Source organism: Podarcis vaucheri (assembly GCF_965113315.1).
Source record: "Podarcis vaucheri genome assembly, chromosome: 16".
Lineage (NCBI taxonomy): Eukaryota > Metazoa > Chordata > Lepidosauria > Squamata > Lacertidae > Podarcis > Podarcis vaucheri.
The window spans coordinates 11,553,069-11,572,591 of NC_138754.1; the positions used below are offsets into that span (position 1 = coordinate 11,553,069).

Here is a 19,523-nt window from a genome sequence, read left to right on the forward strand (position 1 = left end):
TGGCGTTTTCCTGGCCTAGCAGAACGATTGGCCTCCAGATCTTTTCTGTTGTTGTTGTTCACTTGGTGGCCATTGGGCCTACTAAGTTACGGAGCGTGTTGCCATGGGTAACAAGAGTTAATCTGAAAACAGAGGAGGACACATCCTAAAAAAGAAATGAGGACATAGAGGGTGAAAGACTGAGGCCTCAATATGAAGAGGTATTAACCGCGTGACGTCATGTGGCGTTCGGTCACCGGGGAAAGAGAAGAGGAAAGAGAGACTAACAGAAATATATCAGTGGTTAATAATAACTAATAACAACCTTCCTGTGGGTTGGGGATCACACTGTCAGGTTGAACCACTGTTGAGAAGGCTTGTTTTCAGGATGGCTTAATTCCCCTCAAGGGGATTAGTGAAGATGCAGAATGAACCAGAATATCAATGATAAAGTTACAGATAGGTAGCCGTGTTGGTCTGCCATAGTCAAAATAAAAAAATTCCTTCCAGTAGCACCTTAAAGACCAACTAAGTTAGTTCTTGGTATGAGCTTTCGTGTGCATGCACACTTCTTGTGCATGCACGTGTATCTGAAGAAGTGTGCATGCACACGAAAGCTCATACCAAGAACTAACTTAGTTGGTCTTTAAGGTGCTACTGGAAGGAATTTTTTTATTTTGATCAATGATAAAGGCAGGGAAGGAGAAGGGGATTCGGCATAAGGATGCATGGGAATCTTCCTGAGGCATTTTTCTTCTCAAAACCCCTCATCGTTTCCCCCCCCCTCCCTCAAACCTTCACCCTTTGCCTAGAATTCAGCTTTGGGCAAAATCTGGGGACAACCTGGAGATGGGCGAAACCCCCTCCCTGAGGAAATTCGGGGGTGCTTTGTTTTTTTCCAGAAATTCCTCAGATGCTTCGCTCAAAGCAGGAGCCCCTGACTGTGTCTAAAGCGAAATTCTGTGGCAAAGGCATTGTGCCTTATTCCGTTGATAACCCCCTGTGGTCTGCTTTTGCCTTTTTGCCCCCCCAAAAATTGGGGCAAAAGAGAGCTTGAAGGTTAGGCAGAGATGGAGCACCAGCAAAATACTATCTTGCCTTCCGGAAAATTAGCATTTTCACCTATATGCAGCCACACAGGGGCTGAAGTAAACAGACAATGGTGGGGTTGGGTGAGCTGCAATTGGGGAAGGGAGCTAAACCATCCTTCTGAATCTCAGAGACACGTGTGTGTGTATATATATATATATATTTGATCCTTGGATTAAAAGGGGGTGGGGAATAGGGAAAAAAATACACCTGTGCTCGAAAAACACCGAGCGGAAGAGGGTTGTGTCACAGCCGTTTGGGCAGTAGAAGGTACCCCTGTCTGGGGAGGTTGCATGTCTTTCTTGCCAATGTTTTGGGGGGTTTTGAGGAAAACTAGAAGTAGGAGGACACCTGTCTATCCAGGCCTCAAGGCATCGTATCGGGCCTAGTGACTGATGGGAGTTGGAGCTCTGTAGTTCAGGGTGAAGGTTCACCCTAAACAGAAGGCCAGGTTCCCATTAGAAAACCAGAAAATAAGCCCGGTCTGTTGTCTATCTACAGCTTTCGCATGGAGGTCTTGAGGTTGACAGTGGCGAGACTGGGTCACTCAGGAGAGTCGGCTGTGCCTCAGAAAAAAAGGATCTGCATGGTATTCAACTCAGAGTAAATCTGTTGGAATGAATGAACCTAACTTATCCAGGGTCATTAATTTCAGTGGGTCTACTCTGAGTAGCAAAGCATGGGTGTGATGGTGTTCCAAGATGTTTCTAGACTTAAAAGAGAAGAAGAGGCACCTCATAATGGGGAGGGGGCATAGTTTGTTCCCTAGGATTACCCTGCCTCAGATTGCCTCATGGTTTTAATGTGCACACAACGTCCTAGGAGTTATTAATAATGTTAAGTCACTTAGGTGGGTGCAAATTCCCTATGCTTTGGATATACATATATGATGCGAAAGGCTCTCCATCAGTATCTTAATAGGGACAGAGACTGGGCAGGAATATGCCCAAATCCCATCAGCCCCGGACTAGATGGGCTATAATGAAGTGTGTAAGACCATGGCGGGATACAAAACCAAGAGGGTTGGATGTAGGGGAGACTATCCCAGGCCTCTCTCCTCCTCAGGACGGAGGGCTGGGATCATCGCCACCTTTTCAGAATCCAATCACTTTTCCGAATCGCTTTTGATGATGTTCATGAGGGCGTTTTTGAGGCTGTTCTTGCTTGGGGACTTGACGGCGGGCTTGAGGCCTCCGGCCTCGAGTTGGTCCCTCTTCAGTTCCATCTCGATGGTCATGACGACCTTCTTCTCGCCCACCTTCTTCTGGGTACCTTCCCTGCCGGCTAACCGCTATTTCTTGGACCTCTTGTCGCTTGCCGACTTGGTGAGGCGGCTGTGGTCCAGCATGGCGTACAGGACGGGTTGCTACGGGAGCAAAGGGAAGAATTCAGGAGGAGAGGGGAAACAGGGAGGGAAAAGAGAGTCTTGTCACCAAACAGGAAGCCAAAAAATGTGGGCCTGCTTGTCTAGGCCTGCATCGTTTTCCGCAGAGGCCGGGTGCCTTTGAGAAGCCAACCAGCTGGAGGATATCAGTGGCTACTAGCCAAGAGCACTATGCTCTGCATCCACTGTCAGAGGCAGTAACACTTTTGCAGGTGGAAGCCACAGGGCAGGAGATAGTTCTTGTTTTTGAGCTTCCTTCAGGTATCTGGCTGGCCACTGTGAGAACAGGATTCTGGACTCAATGGGCCACTGGCCTGATCCATGAAAGTCTTACATTCTTATCATTCATGTTACATTGAAACATATATTTAAAGCAGTGTTTCCCAACCGGTGTTCCGCGGCACACGAGTGTGCCGTGAGACATCGGCTGGTGTGCCGCGAGATACCTGGAGGGAGGCGGGCGAGTCGGGCGGCGAGAGGCGGGGCGGCGGCGGCGAGGAGAGGTCGCGCCTCCTGCTGCTGCCTGGCGCTCCTCCTCGCAGCCGGCAGCGCTGCCTGGGCGCCTCCGCGCGACTCTGCCTCGCTGGGTTTGGTCTCCCAGCAGAGACGGGTCACACGCGCCCCTCCCTCCCTCCCTCAGCCTGCGCGGAGGGAGAGCCAGAGAGAGGCATCGCTCCTGCGCTCCGAGGCGGATTGAGCGCAGCTGAGAGGAGCTGCCGAGGGAAAAAACTTTCACTTTTGTGCGTCCCTCCCGGCGTGACGCTGCGCGCTGACGTCACGGGGCGGGGCTTTAATGGTGGTGTGCCGCGAGAATTTTTTTCAGTAAACAGGTGTGCCGTTGCCCAAAAACGTTTGGGAAACACTGATTTAAAGCACATAGTTTCCCACAAAAAAACCTGGGAACTGTAGCTTACCCCTCTTGGAACTACAATTCCTAGCACCCTTATCAAACTAAGGTTCCCAGGATTGTTTTGAGGAAGCCGTGCCCTTTAAATGTTTGGTGTGGTTGTGGCACAGTTTTCTTAAACCAGCATAATATATTATCCCTCCCACTCATTCCCCCCCAGACACATTTCCTCCCCCCCCCCACTCACCTGACGGCCTCTTTTTGAAGAATCCTTGCCCAGCCTCAACTTCCCTTTCTCCATAGCGCTGAAATGAAATGGAAACAGAAACAAGTCATGCCCTTTGTGCTTATTGGAATGCATGAATGGTCCCTCACATTGGATATGTTTCTGTGCAAGCGAGGAAAGGGCTACACATTGCCAAAGGGAAAAAAGGAGAATACAGGTTTGCCTAAAATTTTCACATGCTTATTTATATGCACAGACGCAGCTTTAGAAATAATTAATGTTATCTAATTAGAAATACATCTCCCCGGAAAGGTGCAAGCCTGTGTGATCAGGGCCACATTCACACCAAACATATAAAGTGCTATGACACCACTTCTAACATTCATGGCTTCCCCCAAAGAATTCTGGGAGCTGTAGTTCATTAAGGGAGTTGTTAGCAGACCCCTTAGTCCCCCTGCAGATATAGAATTCCCATAGCTCCATGGTAAGAGGGAATGATTGTTAAACCATTCTGGGAATTGTATCTCTGCAAGGGGCCTAAAAGCTCTCAGGATTTTGAGAGGGAAGCCATGACTGTTTAAGTGGTCTTATAGTGATTTACAGTGGTGCCTCGCAAGACGAAAAGAATCCCTTCCGTGATTCTCTTCGTCTAGCGGTTTTTTCGTCTTGCGAAGCAAGCCCATTGACGGATTAGAGGATTAGCGCTATTAGCGGCTTATCAGCTTATCGGATCAGCTGATAAGCGGCTTAGCGGCTTAGAAAAAGGGGGGGGAACCCCACAGGAACTCGCAAGACATTTACGTCTTGTGAAGCAAGCCCATAGGAGATTCGTTTTGCGAAGCACCTCCAAAACGGAAAACTCTTTCGTCTAGTGAGTTTTCTGTCTTGCGAGGCATTCGTCTTGCGGGGCACCACTGTAAATGTATGGTGCAAATGTGGCTCAGGTGATTTGTGTGCTTGTCTGCTTGCTCAGTCTGCTGCTCAAGGGTTGATGGGCAGCATCAGACTCCATGTTTAGACTGGACATGTGCCAGACTTCCTCTATGAATGAGGGCACACAGCTGCCCTCAATCTCAGCCGCTGAGGTCTTGCCCTGAGGGCAATTTTGGCCGTCCCCCATGCCCCTGAGGTTCGGCTGGCCTTTACCAATGGCTAATAATAATAATTTATTATTTATACCCCGCCCATCCCAAGACTTTAGTGTGGCAGGCCTTGCCCTGTGGAACTCCTTGCCAATAGAAATTTGTTCAGGAGTCATCCCTCCTCTCTCTCAGATATCTTCTGGAAACTGTACTATTTGGACAGGACTTTTGAACCTGAGATTCTCTGCCAACCAGATTTCCCTGTGATGTTTCACTTTTAAAATTGTTTTTACTGTAGCATTATGTGCTTCTACGTTGCCTACTGCCTCACAATATTTTATAACGCGCTCTATAAGTATTTAAATAAATGGGCGTAGCAAATGTCATAGATCCCTGTGACTACAGCTCCTGACACTGTAGTGTAGGGAACGAAGCATTCTCCACGCCCTTAAAAATCTAACAAGTAAGGAGTGTGTGTATATAGCAGCCAGGGCGACACTCATGGTCTCTGCCCTTCTATGACATGTCCATCCTCCTGGGTGCTTCACCTGAGTCTTCGCTGCAGAGTGGCTTGTCTCCTCAGCCAGCAATACCGGATGAGATAGGCGATCACCAACACAACAAAGACCACGAGCAGAACACCTCCAATGACAGCTCCCAACACAACCCCATACCTGGTAGGTACTGCAAAGCAGAAGAAGGGAGAACTTTGCTGTTAAAAATTAAAAAGACCTTGCACAGGAGCTTCCAGCCCACAAGCACCACCTGCACCTGGGATAAGGAGCCTCCAAACACCTGGTCCTCCTGGCCTCTCTTGGGCTGAGTTCTTTGGTTCTCTAGGGGGGTCACCTGAGTCATCAGTCAGCTGACCTCACAAGAGCCAATCACTGTCCTCCAGGCCCTATAAAGCCCTGGCCGCAGGGTTTTCTCTTCAGACAGAGCAATGTGTCTTTAGCATAAGGTCTTTGCTTAAGTTTCTGCTGCTGCCTAAGCTGCTGAGGAGAAGGGCTTTTGCATCTGCTTTGCAGGTTCAATTCCTAGCATCCATGCGGTGTTCTTATAACTCTAGTTATAAGACTCTGACTTCATATACTGTGTTTTAATTCCTTAGCAAGTATTCAGACTCTTTTATATGCATTCATATCTCTCCTAACGCTATCCCAACCCTGGGCCAACTCCTAACTTAAAAGTGGGGAACTTATGTTGCAGTACTCCAATGCCCATCAGCCCCAGCCACCGTGGTAAGGAATTATGGGAGTTGTAGTCCAGCTACGACTGGTGCCTCTTAGGTTGCATCCTGCTTACAATGTCTTCCTCCTCACACTTCTCTCGGATTTAAAGATGATGGGGTCACCTTGGATCTACCATCTGAGAGAGAAAAGGCAAGCGTGGTTGCCCTTGCATTCTCTAGATTAGTCATTTTGGAACTAGAAACTTTTCTATCCAAGCTTTAATAAGAAGCTTTGTACTTCTTATCATAAGCAGCTGTGTTGTTTTCTTACCCTACAAGCATCTGTGTGTGAGCGCAGCAGGTAAAGTCTGCTCTCTTAACCAGAGTCACAAGCTGTGCTCTGCATACCAATATGAGCAGACCTTTCACCTGGAAGGGAAAGCTTACCATTTTCAAAGACGTAGAGCAAGACCTGAGACGACTTCCCCACGATGTCAGGGGGGTTCTTGACATCACATGTATAGGTGCCGTTGTCGATGTAATCCAGGTTATGGATGACGATGGAACCATCTTTCCAGCGAGGGTTGCCAATCCACTCAATGCGCTCCTTGAAGCGCCCAATGTCATCTATGTAAGGTTGGCCTTTGGCATAGTGGAATATCTAAGGTGGGATGAGATGCGGTCAGGAGGTGTGGATGTGCCCTTGAGTAACGGATGCAGCTCAGTGATAGAATGGCTGCTTTGCATTCAGAAGGTCCCAGCTCTCCAGGTAAGGCTGGGAAGGACTCCTGAAGCCTGAAGCCCTGCCAGTTATATCATAGCTATAGCATATATTTAAAACACTCTGATGCTGATTTAACAGATATGGCTCCCCCCCTCCAAAAGAATCCTGGGAACTGTCATTTTTTTAAGGGTGCTGGGAACTGTAGCTCTGCGAGGGGGGGGTGTCTCCTGACAACTCTCAGCACCCATGGCAAACTACATGTCATAAATTGCATCAGGGTGCTTCATTGGAAGCAATTCATAACATTAATAAGAACAACAGTAAATTGTGCATAAGATGCAGTACTGGTAAACCTAACATACAAAAATGCAATATATTAATGAAAATCGCAGTGCAAAAATGTGCCGGGGAAATTGTGGACAAGCATGTATGTTAAGAGTGGGAAAATAAGAAACAGAAAAACTGAAAAAGAGAGCTTTGCAGGAGGGAGAGGAAGATGGGATTTCAGGGCCCCTGTCAGACCACAAATGTTTAGCTCCTCTCCTTTCATCTTCCTATTCCATCTGGCCATTACAATAATTCTGTATTTAGGATTTAGTGCCTGGGTTTGCTCTTTTTCCCTCCTCCTTCTCTTTCCCTTTTTCTTCGTAGATCTATGGGCAGTGACAGTCTTACACCAATATTTTGGTTCTCCCTTCCCCACCTTTTATTTTTATTGGAAATGTTCAGCAATGCACAACATGGGAATATATGCATGTATATAATGCCGTAATAATCTAATTTGTTGAGTATATTGTATATATAATCAAAAGGCATAAGGGGAAAGAGCTTCTCTCTTAAAGTCCCTAACAAAATGTACAGGACAACATTATCTTGTACTTTGTTGCAACAATAATGAATAAAAAGGCACTTCTCTCTCTCTCTCTCTCTCTCTCTCTCTCTCCCTCTCTCTCCCAATTGATTGTTGTGTTGTATTCCTTCTTGGATCCTTACCAGAATTGTCCGTTTCCATTTTTAAGCTATCACTGATATTTGCATGCTGTTATTTGCAGGGGGCTTCTCCCTCTTAAACTGAAGAGCAAAATGAATGAGCTAAAAATGCTCTAGATAAATGCTTCAAATGCTTACCGAAACAGAGTCTCTGCCATTTTCTGGCTGAAAATGCCAAGTGATGGAGATGTCATCAGAGATCCATTCCCTAGACCAAAAGGAGCAGGAAAGCGTAACTTTGGAGCCCACTGTGCCATGGACTTCTCGGTCTGTGTAAACGTGGATGGCCAAAGTTGGAGTTAGCACTGCAAAGGAGAGAAAATGAGAGACATGTATTGTGCGCTTCCCCCGTCATTAGTCCTCCCTTCCCACCCCTTTTTCCTTTTGTGCCATGTCTTTTAGATTGTAAACACAATGGCAGGGACTGCTTTACCACTGACATTTGTAAGCTGCTTTGGGAGCCTCTCCTCTTCATTTCAGCTAAGTGTTTTAGTTGTTTTAAATTATTTTTAATTGTGTTTTCATTTTGTAACCCACCCTGGGACCTTAAGGTGAAGTGCAGGTAATTATTATTATTATTATTATTATTATTATTATTATTATTATTAATGGCTATGTACACACCAGGTATGGGGAACATTTGGCCATCCAGGTGTTGCTGAAGTACAACTCCTTACAGTCCTAGCAAGCATAGCCAAGGGTCAGGGATGATGGTAGCTGAAAGAATAGACTACAGTGGTACCTCGGGTTAAGTACTTAATTTGTTCCGGAGGTCCGTTCTTAACCTGAAACCGTTCTTAACCTGAAGCACCTCTTTAGCTAATGGGGCCTTCTGCTGCCGCTGCACCGCCGGAGCACAATTTCTGTTCTCATCCTGAAGCAAAGTTCTTAACCCGAGGTATTATTTCTGGGTTAGCGGAGTCTGTAACCTGAAGCTTATGTAACCTGAAGCGTATGTAACCCGAAGTACCACTGTATTATCTTCCTTTCATGCCGTAGATTTTTAGGTGGAAAGGGCAGGAGACATAGCTGTTTAAGACACACTGAGATCCTTTGTTTTGGCCTTAAGAGCAATATAAAAATGCTTTAAATAAATATAAATTAAATTAAACAACCAGGGAACTTCACTGCCAGCTAAATAACAAATTAAAGAGTAAGTTAATTTATATTTCTGAAAACATTCTTGAATATCTTTGACTGTGGTCCTCTACTCATTCATTGAGCAAAAACAAAACAAAACCCTGTTGTACTTGTACAACTATATAAAGCAAAGAGAACAATTATAAGAACAGAGTAAAAGTAAAATAAAAAACAAAACTATAAAATACGTATATAGACTGAGTGTAGTTGCATATGGGTTAAGGTCCAAGTAAAGACTATCAGCGTTATCAGATTATTAGAGCTGCCATATAAACGGATTTTCCTGGACATTACTGGGATTTCAAAGTCAGAAGTGATGTCCGGGGAGAATTTCCAGAAGGCAGCGGCTTGTCCTGAATCTTACTTTTTACTTTTTGACATATGGCAGCTCTATGATTATCAGTCCTATGATTGATTGATCATATGATTATCAAGATTGATTATCAATCTTTACCTTTACCTTTATGATTATCAAGTGTTGCTCCAGATTTGCCAGGCTTGTGTCATGGGTTGTCTTTAAAACAATGGTTTCGCTATATAAAAGGTAAAGGGACCCCTGACTATTAGGTCCAGTCGTGGCCGACTCTGGGGTTTCGCTATATAGTATGCCATAAAAGAATGCCAAAGCATATAAAAGGTGTCTGGGGTTGAAATCTCAAGTTATGCATACTTTTCTCCATTATAGCTATATTTCAGAGTGAGTGATTCCTTGACAAACTGCAGTTGTGTGGTTTAAATGTGTGGTGCAGATGTGAGGACAGAGAGAGCCTGGTTTCATCAAAACTTTTCCTAGCAACTGATATTTTCCCTTCCTGTAAGGAAAGTCATTTTCTACCCAAGACCAGTCAAATTATTTTTGTATCAGAGCCAGTAAGGGACTTGTCCCCCACCCTGGCAGTAAAAAACAACCACCACACACCAATAATAATGAATACAATACCCACTAATATTTTGCCATCTTTTCATGACATTCGAAATCAGCTGTCACCAGTGAGTTCACTCTCCCTAATGGTAGGACCGGCCCTCTTAAATCACTGCAGAAGCAAGGTGACCTGGAGAGATGCCCAGGCATGTCATATGCTTCCTTTGGCCTGGAGTGTGAGAGGCAGACCTGCGTGGGGTAGTGGAGGTGTACACAGCTCCCTTGTTTGGAAGGTAGAATATGCAAGGCTCTGACTCGAGACTGGCCCAGTGTGACCGCTCTCTGTAAGACTTTGTTCCTGTCTCCACACCCCCTCGCCCATCTATCTGTAGTGTAGGAGGTTCCTTCTGCAGAACCTTGCTGTGGTCCACCATTGCCACTGAAAGGGGTTGGGGAACATTGCTGATCTACCCAGAAACCTCCAGGGCGACATTTGGAATCAAAGAGGGCATTGTACGCCACACAATCCCGTCTTTTTGTCGTTCCACCCCCGGGTACAAATTCCAACATGTCGGGCAATTTCCCTGAGCCAGGAGATTTTGTCCCCGTTCTTTTTCTTCTCTCCCGCATGGCCAATAAAACAGGCCTGCATATTGTGCGAACGTATCCGATTTGGGCCAAGGCATTTTGCTGCCTGAGGCAAAGGGGCGAGATGGCTCCTCTCTCTCTCCTTCCATGTACTGATCCTGGCTGGAAGGGGAGTTCAATCTTAGGGCACTTTCTGACTGTCGCTATTTTAGGAGTGGGATTTCAATCACAGACCAGCAAGTTCAAGTCACGCAGTTATCGTTGACTGGCTGGCCTTGCGCCGCTGACCTGCTTCCCTAAAAATTGGACTTTCTGCCATAAGGAAAGTGAGCAGGAAAAGGCGGGACAACACTTGTTTTTGGCACAACATCCCCCACAAACAACTCAGGACAGATGCTCGATGGACAGGTCGTCCAGAAGAGCCTATGTTTTGACAGAGGTGGTGGCACAAAGTTTTCCACCAGACCTGCCACCCCCTCAGGGCAGTTGGGGAAATTCAGGAAATTCTTACTTACTTCCTGAGGTGGCCATCTGACTCCACCTGGTCGTGGAGCCATCCTTGCAACACACCAAACCAAACACAGGCTGTCAGCCTCAAGTATTATGGCCTGACAGGCTTCCTCGTGGGTTTTGTGTTCTGTTTTGTTTTTGCAGTCCCAGGCAGGCAGCATAGAAATAATTATCAAGAGAGCCTAGCAGACCACTGTACACAGCTTGTGTGTTTGCTGCAATTTCCTTGGAGGCCTGTAATTTGGGGTTAACTTTACACTGTGTAAGGGATGCAGGTGGCGCTGTGGGTTAAACCACAGAGCCTAGGACTTGCCGATCAGAAGGTCGGCGGTTTGAATCCCCGCAACGGGGTGAGCTCCCGTTGCTCGGTCCCTGCTCCTGCTAACCTAGCAGTTTGAAAGCACATCAAAGTGCAAGTAGATAAATAGGTACTGCTCCGGCAGGAAGGTAAACGGCGTTTCCGTGCGCTGCTCTGGTTTGCCAGAAGCAGCTTAGTCATGCTGGCCAGATGACTAATAAAGCGAGATGAGTGCCGCAACCCGAGAGTCGGCCACGACTGGACCTAATGGTCAGGGGTCCCTTTACCTTTACCTTACACTGTGTAGAGAAATACAGTGGTAACTTGGTGGTTGAACACCTTAGTTCAACCGAACAAATCAGCTCCCGAACGTTATAAACCTGGAAGTGAGTGTTCTGGTTTGCAAATTTTTTTGGAAGCCAAATGTCCAACGCAGCTTCCGGAAGCCAGGCCTTGATTTTTGAACCGTTTCGGGAGTCGAATGGACTCCTGGAATGGATTAAATTTGAGAGCCAAGGTATGACTGTACCTTCCTTTGTACTGAGCTTACTGCTGCTCAGGACTTTGCTGAAAGCAAAACTTTCCTGCTACTTGTATGCGAGGAAAACGTGGTTGCTTATTTCCTAAAACCAAGCTGGAAATGGCTGACTCCAAAATTTCATTGGGTACGGTCCATAAAACTCTGTCTCTTTACAAATACTGCATTAAACTGGCATGGGCTGGGGAACCCATAAATTTGGCAAAGCTTAATGACTCAGCAACTATAATTTTGGTGGAAACTTGTTTGGATTGTTGTGGTACCTTTCCAAATGGCCTTGCTTTAAAATGCACAATAAATTCTCACTGTAAAAAAACCAACAAGAAGTAAAGTGAATTAAAGCCCCTAATTCTACATTTTGAAATTATTTGCACAACATGTCTCAATTGGTACATCCCAGATGGTATCATTAAGAAACCCGTAATTGCTATGCTTAGAATACTGAATCTAGAAAGATAAGGGTATTTCTACAAAATAGTCCTGGGCTGCATACACACCATACATTGAAAGCATACCCACCTCACTCCAAAATAAGCTTTATTTCCCAATTTATTTTTTACGGCTTTTTAACAGAATGGGATTGCAAAAGCAGAAGCTAGCCATATCTAGTGTTTCCATATAGTAAGTAAGTAAGTACGTAAATAAATAAATACAAAAGTTGTATGAAGCATATCCACTAAAGAAGAAAAAAGCAAAACACGCAAAAGGGCTAGGGTAGAAATTGAAACTTGCATGGTATTAGTAGGTAAATTGAGGAGCAGGTTCCCAATATTTCCACAGAAATGCATAATGCACAGTTCCACAGTTGCATTATGCATTTCTTGTTACTCTGTCCCAGCTCCTGCCAACCTAGCAGTTCGAAAGCATGCCAAAGTGCAAGTACATAAATAGGTACCGCTCCGGCGGGAAGGGAAACGGCGTTTCCATGCGCTCTGGCTTCTGTCACGGTGTCCCATTGCACCAGAAGCGGCTTAGTCATGCTGGCCACATGACCCGGAAAGCTGTCTGTGGACAAACGCCAGATCCCTCAGCCTAAAAGCGAGATGAGCGCCACAACCCCAAAGTCGCCTTTGACTGGACTTAAACGTCCAGGGGTCCTTTACCTTTACCTTTTACCTTCTTGCACAGTTGCTGCTTCCACAGTTGGAGGCAGCAATGTTTTTGAATTGCTCCTGAAACTACAGGAGGGGAGAGTTGCTCTTGCGCCCGGGTCCTGCTTGCGAGTTTCCCACAGGCATCTGGTTGGCCACTGTGAAATCAGGACGCTGGACTTGTTGGGCCATTGGCCTGATCTGCCAGGCTCTGCTTATGTTCATAACGTTTTGGGATATTCGATTTGTAAGATTCATTCATCAAATGGGTTAGAATGACCAGCAGAGAGCCTCAAAGTCTTATGGGTCAGCCTCGTTTCTCTCTGCCTTTAGACAGTGCTTTAACTTTTCTGATACAGTGGTACCTCGGGTTACATATGCTTCAGGTTACATACGCTTCAGGTTATAGACTCCGCTAACGCAGAAATAGTGCTTCAGGTTAAGAACTTTGCTTCAGGATGAGAACAGAAGTCGTTCTCCAGCAGCGAGGCGGCAGCAGGAGGCCCCATTAGCTAAAGTGGTGCTTCAGGTTAAGAACAGTTTCAGGTTAAGTACGGACCTCCGGAACGAATTAAGTACTTAACCCGAGGTACCACTGTACTGCTATGAATAAAAGCACCGCCACTCAAAGCTTCTCAGGTACTGTAGTTTACCCCTCACAGAAGTACAATTCCCAGCATCCTTAACAAACTGCGATTCCCAGGGTTCTTTGTCGGGAGCAGTTCATACAATGACACACATACACACTATGTTCTCATGTTCTTATTGGCTTGGGAAACTTATGCAGAAGGTGCAGAACAGAAATATATTAAATAAATACACTCCCTCCCTCAGATATTAACATTCTTACGGGTATTTCTCCATGATAAGGAAAGATGAACTTTACAAAATTGTCTAGTGCACCTTAACTACTATATTTTTAAAGTTGCTAGTGGAGACATTTGCAGATTTCTCACCCTGTACAGGGGATATGGAGTGTACAGTTGTCCAAAACTGTTACATTGCATATACTAGATGGAAACTAGTATACCTGTGGCCCAAGGCACACTTTCCTACTGGGGGGACACTATGTCAATTTAAAGCACATGTGTTTCTGACAAAGTGTCCTGGAAACTGTGGTTTGCTTAGGCTGCTGGGAACTGTAGCTCTGTAAAAGCTAAATTTCACTTCCCAGGATTCTTTGGGGGAAGTCATGTGCTTTATATGGGCAGGGTGTATACAGCCATGTGCAATCTGAAAAAGGAGGCATTTTATGTCTCTTTGTAGAATGGGTAACAGCACCATCCTATATATGTCTACCTACCTGAAATTTTTATTGACATTTTTGCAGTGAGTGAAAGTGAATAAGGAAAAGAAAAAGAAAAGGGGGGGGAATGAAAGGGGGGGGAAATACAGTACATAAAAAACAAAGAAAGCCAAGGAAAACAGCAATAACGAAATAACAATAAAATGTAATTAAGTTTGCAGAACTATGCAGTATATATGTAAGCAGACAGACTTATTATTTCCCAGTTGTTGTTGTTAGACTTTATATCCCGCCTTTCTTCCAAACTGGGAGTCAAGGAAAAATCTGCCATTATGCAACCTGATTTTTACATCCAACAACACAATCAGAACTCAGGACATGGAATTTTGGAGACCGGCCTGAGACCCCTCCTGTCTGGCTCAATTCAGTGACTGCTTATAGCTGCAGCCTCCAAGATGGTCCCTCCAGAGTCCTTCCCTGCCTCTTCCCACCTCGAGATTAGACTGGGGGGAAAGTGTTCTATTGTAACCAATAGCTATTGTAGATTGGATGCCCTCAATGGTAGCTATTGAACCTTTGGGACTTTCAGAGCAGAAAGCAGGGAGCCCAACAGTAGGTGGCGCCAGAGCCAATGGCAGGCAGAGATTGCTAATTCTAGGCAGTCTACACATTGCCACTTAACTCCATTTCCACCACACTCAAACTCCTAGCCTTCCAAAGCTGCTGCCATGTGATGTTTGCCACAAATCCATATCGAGCCTGTTGTTTCCTGGGAAGTACTGTCACTTGATGCGTTTCCCCTCTCAAACCCTTTTCCCGGCCAAGCAGCTGCCTGAGTCCTTGCAGTGCAGCTGCCAGTCAGAGTAGACAATATGGGGATAGATGGAGAAAGAATCCAACTCGGGAAAAGGCAAGCTTCTTATGTCCCCTTGATCTCTCACATCCCCATTCTGAAGGAACAGCCATATAGCTGGGTGGCAAGGCTACCGTTTGGCACGCAGGAGGTCCCAATCCTCAGCATCTCTACGTTGGACTGGGAAAGACTCCCTGCACGAAAGCTGTTGCCAGTCAGTGCAGACGGTACAGTGGTACCTCAGGTTAAGTACTTAATTCATTCCGGAGGTCCGTTCTTAACCTGAAACTGTTCTTAACCTGAAGCACCACTTTAGCTAATGGGGCCTCCTCCTGCTGCCGTGCCGCCGGAGCACGATTTCTGTTCTCATCCTAAAGCAAAGTTCTTAACCTGAAGCACTATTTCTGGCTTAGCAGAGTCTGTAACCTGAAGCGTATGTAGCCTGAGGTACCACTGTAATGAGCAAAATGGAGAGGGACAAGCCAGCTTCCTATATTTCTGTTAATGTCTGCGTACCCCCTACATTTAAAACACACACATACACACATATGCAAGAATTCTGGGAACTAGTTTGTTAAGGGTGCTGGGAATTTAAACTCTGTGAGGGGTAAACTACAATTCCCAGGATTATGACTCCTCTCTCACTTTTTCTGTTTCTTGATTCCACTACTGTGTTTTGACTGCATTGTGCCGTATGTGTTTCTAATTTCCTTATTTTTAAAATTTTCATAACTGTAAACCACATTGGGGGGTTGGGGTGGCAGGAGAGGCACATTCCCAATGAACCAAAGGGCAGGATATTGCATTTTATTAAATAAAAAGTCCTAGGGGCCTTCTGCACACCCTCGTCACCCTGCAAAGACTTGCTCAGGCAGCAAAAAAAAGAGGGGCATTCTTAGAGCTCCATCCAACTGGAGACTGGGGGAAAAACGAGAAAGCATGGGAGGCCACGATCACGTATAAATTGAACTTGCCAGGTTAGGAGTACCTGGTGGTTTCAGGGTGCAGTCCTGAGACCTAGGGAGGGCTTCTGGTGATGTCACAGGGGCTGGCCCTGGAGACGGAGGTTAATTGGGAAAGGGGAGCAAAGGAGGGCAGAAACCCCCCCCACACACAAAGTCTCTGCTATAATTTGCAGCCAGCTCCTTCTGGGCTGAAGCTTGCAAGCCGCATGCACAGCGCAAACATGTTTTATTATTAAACACCTGGAGATTCAGTCTCTCCACCTGCCACATGAAGGAGGCCAGGCAACCCTGGAGACTTCAGGTCAGACATGGAAGTCTGGCCATCCTCCTTGTCAGGAGGTCGGGGACAGTTAAAGGACATGTATTTCCTAATGGCTCGCTTTCCTTGCTCTCACTCTCTCATGCACACACTATCGATTTTCCAAAAGAGAATGGAAAGAGGTCCCAGAGCAATATAAAATGCATCGCTTTGTTCTTCTAACACACTTCTCAGCTGAGATGGAAGCAATTTAAGTTACGGCTGCAATAGGTCTTTGTGGCTGTTTTAAAAAAAGGGAAACGATTGGTATTTGGGCAATTTTTGTCCCTGTGCCAAATCAAAGAATTGTAGAATTGGAAGGGACCACGAGGGTCATCCAGGCCGACCCTCTGCAACGCAGGAATATGCCACCTTGTCTATCCACCCTGAAAACAAATCAGGGTGTTTGTTCAATGAACAGGTAATCTGAAAGCACCCTGGGATTTTAGGCTTCTAAGTATAAATAGTTACAAAACATATAACCCTAACCCTGCGGAAAGCCATCTAATTAGACTTTAATTTGATTTTGACCTGTTTTTAGGAGGTAATTTAATTATTGTTTGATTTTATACTAATGTTATATATCTGATGTTAGCCACCCTGAGCCCGACTTTGGCCAGGGAGGGCAGGATATAAATAAAATAATAATAATAATAATAATAATAATAATAATTATTATTATTATTATTATTATTATTATTATTATTATTATTATTATTATTATATCTCATGCTAATACTGAGTCACCATCCTGGACTTCCAGGGCTGCAACTTTGGCATCCCTGGAAGACCCAAAATCACAGGTCTGGGTGGGTTCCAGAAAGCCACTATTGTCAACTCCTTTCCTAGAAAACGAGATCATCTCTGGATCACCCCAGCACCCCACCATTGCTGCCCAGATCAAACCACATTATAGACTACCACTATGAGGCACAAATAACAATAAATATGGGGCACCTAGAACAGGATTCCACCCCCTTCCCCCCCAAAAAAAGAAAAGATGAACAGTAGTTTCAGGTTAGATATAATACATAATTTGCTTGTGGAACTCTTTGCGACATGATTATGATTATTGGTTGGTATCCAGCTAAGTTCCTACTCAGATTAGACCTATTAAAACCAATTACGTTAGTCATGGTCATTGATTTCAATGGGTCTACTCTGAGTTGGGTTTAGTTATTATCATTGGGCTGTATCTAAGTCCTGCTCAGAGCAACCCCACTGAAATGAATGAGTTTTAGTTAGTCAGTCAGTTCACTTCAATGAGTCTACTCTGAGGACTAGCCTTGGATGAAACCTATTATTTTTGCTGTTACACACATTACTGTTTTGGTTACCAATTACATCAAGATAAAAATATAAGCTTAAAATCACTTAATTATTTCCCCCCCAAGTGCCGCAAACATTTTCGACAACAGAAAAAAAATAAATGAAAAGGATTAGAGAAAATCACAGAGAATACACAGATCTACTTAGCCTGATAAATAGGTGCTCCATGTACAGAATCAGAATTAGCAGGAACAATTATAGCTAATGGTGAAACCTCCAGGATCAGGAGCAGTCTACCTCTGAATAGCATGTGTGAGGGGAGGGAGAGAGAAGGGAAACCCATTGCCTCAATGCCCTTCCATGGTCACATCTGGCTGGCTGTTCTTGGGAGCACAGTTCTAGTGTGCAGAAGCTGTGAGCATCCAGATGTTGTTATCAGCAGCTCTCATCAGCCCCAGCAAGCATGGCCGATGGTCAGGAATGATGGGTGTTGTACTCCAACAACATCTGCAAATCCCCAGGCTCCCCATTTCTGAGCTGCGTGAACCGACAAGGCAGCCCGTATGTTCATAAGGAGCGACTATTCTGCACAATAGCCATGGTGGAATTTGAACGCAAGTCCAGCGGCCCACACTAAATTAAATCACAATCACAGGGGGCGGGAGCCTTGCGATAGCAAAATGGAGCCTCCTCACTCACAAGCAGTCTACCTCTGAACGCCTCGTCATTTGAGTTCTCCTGATGCCCACCACCTTCTCCCTCCTTTTCCCATGGGTATTAAGAGGAGTTGTGAAGGGGACTGTCCAATAGCTCTAAATATGTAAAAGACTTGTTGTCCGTTGCTCAGTCCCTGGGAGTGTCCCAATGCCTGCTACCCTGGAGAGACTCTGCCAGCCAGTGCAGACCGCACTGAGCTAGATGGAACAGTGTTTTGGCTCGCTATAAGGCAGCCGCCTTCCTATGTTTCCTAACAAGCGGCAAACGCTCCTTCACCAGAGGTACGGAAGCAGTGGTCCGGCGGCCACCTGCCAGAGACACTTCACCCCTGCACCGATCTGCTGGGGTCAGACTAGATGACCCGCAGGACCCCTTCCCATCGAAACACCGACTTACCCATTGTCGAAACCAGCACCGTGAGCAGAAGAAGGGCTCTCTCCCTCCCTGAGCTGCCTGGGGTCCCCATGGCTTTTCCCCCCCTCTTCTTTCTTTTTTTTTTTTTTTTTGGTTACTGTACAATCCCTACAGCCACATGGAGGGGAAGAGTTGGCGATGGCGGAGACGGCGGTTCCTTGGCGATGGGTGCCTCGGAGGGTGGCACCCTTGGTTTAAGAACCTGGCCGGCCTGGGAAGGATGCCGTCTCGGCAGAAATGCCGAGCCAATGGGAGCCTGGCATTCGGTTTCGTGGGGTGGGGTGGGGTGCTTTGGAGCCAAGAAGGGGGAAGAACAAGCCAGAGCGGAACAAAAGTGAAAAGGGGGCATTTATGCCCGCTGGCTCGTTAAATGTTGCTCCACACGCTCCGGCGACATAGCTGGGCAAAAGAGCGGCCATTGTCAAGCCGCATTCTCGGCTGAGGTGTAGGCGATGTCACGGCCTCCAGAAGGAATGCCAGAGGAGATGAGGCCTCAGGGCAAGAGCGGTGGAACAGCCTGGTCCAAGGCCGGCATCCCTCTCTTCAGCGTCCCAATGGCTCGTTCTTATTATTCTCCTTAATACGGATTAAATTTATTGGTCACCTTTTTAGCTGAAGCAGCTTACATTGGTACCACGGGTTAAGAACTTACTGTACAGTTGTACCTTGGGTTACATACGCTTCAGGTTACATACGCTTCAGCTTACAGACTCCGCTAAGCCAGAAATAATACCTCGGGTTAAGAACTTTGCTTCAGGATGAGAACAGAAATCGTGCTCTGGCGGCGTGGCAGCAGCAGGAGGCCCCATTAGCTAAGGTGGTGCTTCAGGTTAAGAACAGACCTCCAAAACGAATTAAGTTCTTAACCCGAGGTACCACTATAATGCGTTCTGGAGGTCCGTTCTTAACCTGAAACTGTTCTTAACCTGAGGTACCACTTTAGCTAATGGGGCCTTCTGCTGTCGCCGCGCCGCTGCTGCGCGATTTCTGTTCTCATCCTGAAGCAAAGTTCTGAACCCGAGGTACTATTTCTGGGTTAGCGGAGTCTGTAATCTGAAGCTTCTGTAACCCAAGGTACCACTGTACAATGTGTAAAACAAATGAGCACATGCATTCAGACGAAAAAGACAAAGACAACCCTATTTTTAAACGACAAGTTTAAAACATGCCCGCCCACTCAAAGAGGCCACAGACGATTACAAACCGAAGGCCTGGCACAAAACAACATCCCCTCCAGCATTT

At 45.9% G+C, this 19,523-nt stretch overlaps 1 protein-coding gene across 1 annotated transcript; it reads right to left on the reverse strand.

Annotated features, from left to right (window-relative positions):
• Nucleotides 1-759: 759 nt before the first annotated feature.
• Nucleotides 760-18,476, reverse strand: MPZ (myelin protein zero). The gene is made up of 6 exons (XM_082202569.1): nucleotides 18,264-18,476; nucleotides 7,631-7,797; nucleotides 6,226-6,439; nucleotides 5,156-5,291; nucleotides 3,547-3,604; nucleotides 760-2,434 (listed from the first exon to the last, which is right to left on the reverse strand). Exons 1-6 carry the CDS (start codon nucleotides 18,331-18,333, stop codon nucleotides 2,360-2,362), a joined length of 720 nt encoding a protein of 239 aa, XP_082058695.1. The 5' UTR covers nucleotides 18,334-18,476; the 3' UTR covers nucleotides 760-2,359.
• Between the last annotated feature and the right edge of the window lie 1,047 nt (nucleotides 18,477-19,523).